This window comes from Mytilus trossulus, chromosome 1 (genome assembly GCF_036588685.1).
Source record: "Mytilus trossulus isolate FHL-02 chromosome 1, PNRI_Mtr1.1.1.hap1, whole genome shotgun sequence".
Classification (NCBI taxonomy): domain Eukaryota; kingdom Metazoa; phylum Mollusca; class Bivalvia; order Mytilida; family Mytilidae; genus Mytilus; species Mytilus trossulus.
The window spans coordinates 7,813,219-7,818,865 of NC_086373.1; the positions used below are offsets into that span (position 1 = coordinate 7,813,219).

The 5,647-nt window shown below is 38.4% G+C and overlaps 2 protein-coding genes across 2 annotated transcripts; both read right to left on the minus strand.

The window, feature by feature from the left end:
• Positions 1-468: 468 nt before the first annotated feature.
• On the minus strand, positions 469-972 carry LOC134699206 (uncharacterized). Its single transcript, XM_063560812.1, has one exon. It carries the CDS (start codon positions 970-972, stop codon positions 469-471), a length of 504 nt encoding a protein of 167 aa, XP_063416882.1.
• A 1,403-nt stretch (positions 973-2,375) lies between these two features.
• Positions 2,376-3,548, minus strand: LOC134699213 (uncharacterized). The gene has a single exon (XM_063560824.1). It carries the CDS (start codon positions 3,546-3,548, stop codon positions 2,376-2,378), a length of 1,173 nt encoding a protein of 390 aa, XP_063416894.1.
• Positions 3,549-5,647: the final 2,099 nt, after the last annotated feature.

Here is a 5,647-nt window from a genome sequence, read left to right on the forward strand (position 1 = left end):
TTTATCCTCGACATACTCCGGGCCGCGAGTTTGTGCAATTAAAGTCTCAATGAACAATTTATCCAAATTAAGAAAAATATCTATGACTGAAAAGAATTGAAATATTTGAAACTTTAAAGTCTATGAATCACATATAAAACTATCTCTGAATCAAATTGCGATAGAAAATTGTTCTCAACTAATTACAGTCTGATTGCGGTTTTGTAAACGAATACTCCTTCTAAGTATTTGCATTTGCGTTTCATCATTGTCATTTGAATTTATCTCTAGTGGGTAGAGTTTGACGATTGGTCTATTCGTAAGTCCAAATTTTGTACGCACTATAGCTGATCTCATCTAACCATCTCCACCACGCACAAGGTCCTCGATGATACCAATGTTCCATACTGTTCTAGGCGAGTCATCATGAATCTGTACTATGTCCCCAGTCGTTATCCTCTGTAAATTATTTCCACTGGCTCTGTGGAATTATCGTAGTGATGTAAGGTACTCCTTCTTCCATCTCGTCCGAAAGTGTTGTAGTAATTCTTGCTGTTGTTTGTTACGTTTTAGCGCATGAGCGCAAGTAAGTGTTTTTCTAGTGTCTTTGAATTCGCTGTTGTCATTTGAAGGATACGGAAGTGTCTTTAATCTTCTGCCATACATAAGATGAGACGGCGTTAGTGGTTCTGGGTCCTTTTCATCAGTAGAAATGTATGTTAACGGTCGGTCATTCAGTGTGCACTCGATTTCTGTAACAACGGTGTGTAGCATATCTAAGTCGATACAGGCACGTCCTAATGTTTTCTTGAGGGAGGTTTTTGTAAGTCCAATAAGTCGCTCCCACCATCCTCCGTACCAAGGAGCCCTGCTGGGTATAAACTTCCACACTGTTCCTAACTCACTAAGTTTTCCGTGCACTGTTTCTGATTTGAATATTTGAGAAATCTCTGTCGCTGCAGATTTATACGTAGAAGCATTGTCAGATATCATTCTTTTCGGTAAAGACCGACGGCTAACAAATCTGCGAAAAGCTAATAAAAATGAATGTGTCGTTAAATCCTGAACTAACTCAATGTGAACAGCTCTGGTTGAAGGACACGTAAATAGACATATGTACGCTTTTGTTTCCTTGTTACCATTTTGTCGTACATGTAACGCTCCTGTAAAATCAACTCCCGTGACGCTGAATGGTGGGTCTTCTCCAAGACGATCCTTTAGTAGCGGTACGGTCGACTAATTATCTTCCTACAGGGAATACAATTCCGTAATGCGGTTTCCACTCTTTGTCGGATTTTCGGTATCCAATATGTCTGTTTAATTAACGTAATTGTTCCATTTATTCCACTATGATTTTGTAGTTTGTGTGCGTCCAAAATTATCAATGTTGTCAACGGGTGTGTTGTCGGAAGTAAATACGGGTATTTCACTGTTTCGCTAACGAGCGCATTATCAATTCTTCCACTGGAACGTAGTAGTCCTTTTTCGTCGATATATAACCGTAACTGTCGTACAATAGGTAGTCGATTAGTATCCTTTGAAATAATATTGAGGATTTCATTCATGAAAATAGTTTGCTGTACATTCCATATCAACACAAGTGAAGCATTTTGAATTTCGTCTACCTCTAAATGTTGGTATTTCCTATTTTGTGAAAGTGTTCTACAATTCGTTATAAAGCGCAATACGTAAGACATTATACAAATCAGTTTCGGATAACTGCTGTACTTCTCTATATTGATGACTTCCTTTACAACTGTGAATCTGTCATCATTTTGTTGAATTTGCCGGTCTGTATCTTTACTTTCATTATCTGTAATTGTTGTCATAGCAACGGAATTTCGATCCCAATGCGGCCATTGTTCTTTATGTGCAAGCCATTTCGGTCCGTTGAACCAAGTATCATTATTCAAAAACTTAGATGAAGACATGCCGCGCGTAAGATAGTCGGCGGGGTTACAGTCAGTTGGACAATACCTCCAAGTTTTATTTTCCACAAGTTGTCGGATTTCTGTTATTCTATTAGCTAGAAAAGTTTTTTGTGTTTTCGACAACCAACTCAAAACGATTTGGCTATCACACCAAAATGTAATTTCTGTAATTCCTAAAATATTTGACACATGCTTAGCTAGTTTCGCTCCAACTACGGCGCACATCAACTCCAATCGTGGCAAAGTAATTACTTTTAGCGATGCAACTCTGTTTTTAGCCATAACTAATTGCGAATGTTTTCCTTGTACAATGTAGGCGCATGCTCCATAAGCTTGTTTGCTAGCATCGGTAAAAATGTGTAATCGTGCTGTTTGTGGCGATAATCCATCGTTGTTAAGTTCAACTGATTTTGTATATTTAAGATCTGTAGATAAAGTAGGCCATTGCATAGTTACATCTTCAGGTTAGCGTTCGTCCCATCCAAAATTACGTTTCCATAGTGACTGCATTAGTATCTTAGCTTTCACTGTCACGAGACTAAGTATGCCAAGCGGATCAAAGATTTTAGACGACTGTCGTAATATTTCTCTTTTTGTTACATCTACCATGGTTGAATCTATGTCTACTTCGGCAAATAAAAGCTTATCGTCCGCAACATTCCAGCGCATTCCAAGTATGTTGACCTCTTTACAGGAATCTAGTACGTTTTCTGTATCAGCAAGTTCTCGTAGTCTATTAGAATTAGAGTTCCATGATCTGAGATAAAAGCCTCCTTTCTGTGATAAACATCTGGAATCACGGTAAAATTGCATTAAGTCGTCTTCATAAGTAAAACTAGTTAAAACATTATCTTCATACAAGTCTTTTGTAATTCTTGAAGCTGTTGGACTAGGATTCTCTTGAAAGTGTTTTAATAAAGTTGCATTCAGTATAAATGGTGAGCTTGTAGCTCCGAATAAGACTGACTTGAAACGATATGTTGTAAACGGACTGGTTGAATCTGTTGGGTCACTTAACCAAAAGAAGCGAGTTACATCACGGTCAGATTTATGAAGTCCAACTTGCAGAAATGCCTTTTCGATGTCTGTTGTCACTGCAAACTTCTGAGTACGAAATCTGGTAAGTAGCTCAGTTATGTCATTTGAAATTGGCGGGTATGAATGAAGACAGTCATTTAAACTCGGACTTTTTGCGTTCTCTGTACAACTGCAATCATACACAATTCTAATCGGAGTAGTAATAGAATCTTTCTTGACGGGGTGATGCGGTATGTAGTGTATGCGCTGTGGCTCTTCCTCATTCTCTTCTATCTTTTCGATGAAACCACGTGTTTCCTGCTCTTTAATTATGTCGCCATATATTTTGAATAAGTTTGGTTCCTGGTTTAAGCGGTTAACTACTCTATGGGTCCTTGCTCTTGCAATCATCTCGTTTGTCGGTAATTCAGGACATCCTTCAATCCATGGAAGTTTTGCAACGTACATTCCATCCTCATATGTTATCGATGTTGATGAAAATTCTTTGTTGTTCTGTTTCTCCGTGTTAAGCTTGTCATTTTCTTGTATACCAAGTGACTCCAATTTCCAAAATCTCTCAATGTCATAGTCCTCTTTTGTGTGACGAGATAGTATGTGCATCATATGTGAATTGCGTTATCCTCGTGTACATGTAAATGGTCCAGATAAAAAATATCCTATGTTCGAGCTCATCGCTGTCGGTCCGTCGCCTCGAACGATATTATCTTTGATTACATCCCAGTAGTGGTCTGCTCCAATGAGTAAAGAAATCTCAAAGCTATTATCCTCTGATAACGGGTGGGCTAGTTTTAGTCCTTTCAAATAATGTAGTTGCTGCGAAATGTACCTGCGATTATTCTGGATCGCCGGTGCTATGGTAAGTACAATTAATACCTGTAAAGGTATTTTCTCTCCTGAGTCGGCTTCTAAAAACACTGTGGCTTTATTCATGTGACGAACGTTCTTGTCCGAATTTCCGAACGCGGATATGTTGAGGGTTTCCTTTCCGTCTGGCTTGACGTTCAACTTGTCGGCTATTTCCTGTGTCATAAATGATCGTTGCGCTCCTTCGTCGAAAAGGGTGTGAGCGTCGGCGCACTGATTCTGTGACCATATGGGAGCTATTGCTGTTTTCAAAAAGACGGTCGAGTTTTCCTGTTTAGCACATGTATGCATGATTGGCGTGCTGTTTTCTGTATTACTTGTAACATTCTGACTCTGTGATTTTTGAACTGAAGTTTCATTGCATAAACTAGTGTGGTGCTTATGTTGACATTTACGGCATGTGTTTTTCGACCTACATTCTGATATTCTATGGTTACCTAAACAATTGAAACATAGGTTTCTCTTCTCTTAACAATCTCCATTCTTGATTTGCTGTCGGTGAACTTATCACAGTCTGCAGGGAAATGTTGGTTATTGCAATAAGTGCATATTTTACTTTGAGAATAGTTTTTAGATTTTGATTTATTTACGTAATTCCCATTTTTCTTACCAATTCCGGCATGGAAACTTGCGGTAGGTATATCATAAGACGCACTATCATTAGTGCTAGTTTCTTGAATCAATATTTCACGTTGTATTGCTTTTCTAAGATTTCCTAGAGTCCAGTCGTCATTTCCGTTTTCTCTTGTGATATTACTTTTTACGGCAATAGGGAGCTTACCAAGCATAACTGGGATTAACAGGGAACCATACGTATCTTGATACTGTCCTAAAGATTCCAATCCACGGATATAAACCTCTGACTTATCCGAAAAATTACGAATACTTTCTAATGTGTATGAGGGTGCTGGCAAATCTAAAAGAGCTTTCATATAAGCGTTCACAATTTTGTGTGTTTTCCCAAAGCGATTTACTAATAACTCCACGGCTTTGTGATAGTTTGCGCTGGTCAAGTTTAAACCATTTATGACATTCATAGCGTCTGCATCTAGAAGTGACTGTAGGAACGTGAATTTCTGGACATCAGTAAGTGTATGATTGCTGTGAATTGTGTTTTCAAACGACTCCCAAAAGTATTGCCACTCTTGAATATCCCCAGAAAAAGTAGGTAGGGTTAGCTTCGGCAAGCGATGATTTTGACTAGACAGTGAACTATTAGTAGTTTGCAATGAATATCTTGGGAAGAATTATGTGTTCATTACAGGACGGGTCTCGGAATTGACTTCATGCATGTTCACGACGGGGCGTGTGTTTGGGATGCTTTCATGAGATAATTCTCTACATGTACGTGTAACTGTTTGTGCTTATTTCTTATAACGGAGTAAATTTGTTTCAAGATCTAAATTATACTCATCTGCATCTGTAATTTCAACTTCTATATCTTCATCCGATGTATTTTCCAAAATCTGTTCATCCAGTTTAAGAATTACACTTTGTTTTTTCACTATAGCGTCAATAATTGGACCTGCAATGTCAATATCCATCTCCGAATCTGTGTTCAGCTCATCTAGTTTCTTGAAGAATTTCGTGACAGCGGCTCTATTTCCAGCTCGAATAGACTTGATTCTCGACGAATCCATCTTCTCTCCTGGTCTCGGTACCAATCTCGTGATCGTTTAAGTTGTAGTTGCGTTGTGTTTTGAATAGAGAAAAAGACGTCTATACAAATGGATGATTTAATGCTGGAATATAAAACGTTAATACATAGCAACCATGACGTTACATATGGAGAGCGGTAACGCGTATAGGTACATGTATGAATCCCGCGTAATGTG

Coding starts and splice junctions, on each gene's coding strand:
- LOC134699206 (XM_063560812.1), bottom strand. CDS start 972: ATGATATCTGACAATGCTTCTACGTATAAATCTGCAGCGACAGAGATT.
- LOC134699213 (XM_063560824.1), bottom strand. CDS start 3,548: ATGCACATACTATCTCGTCACACAAAAGAGGACTATGACATTGAGAGA.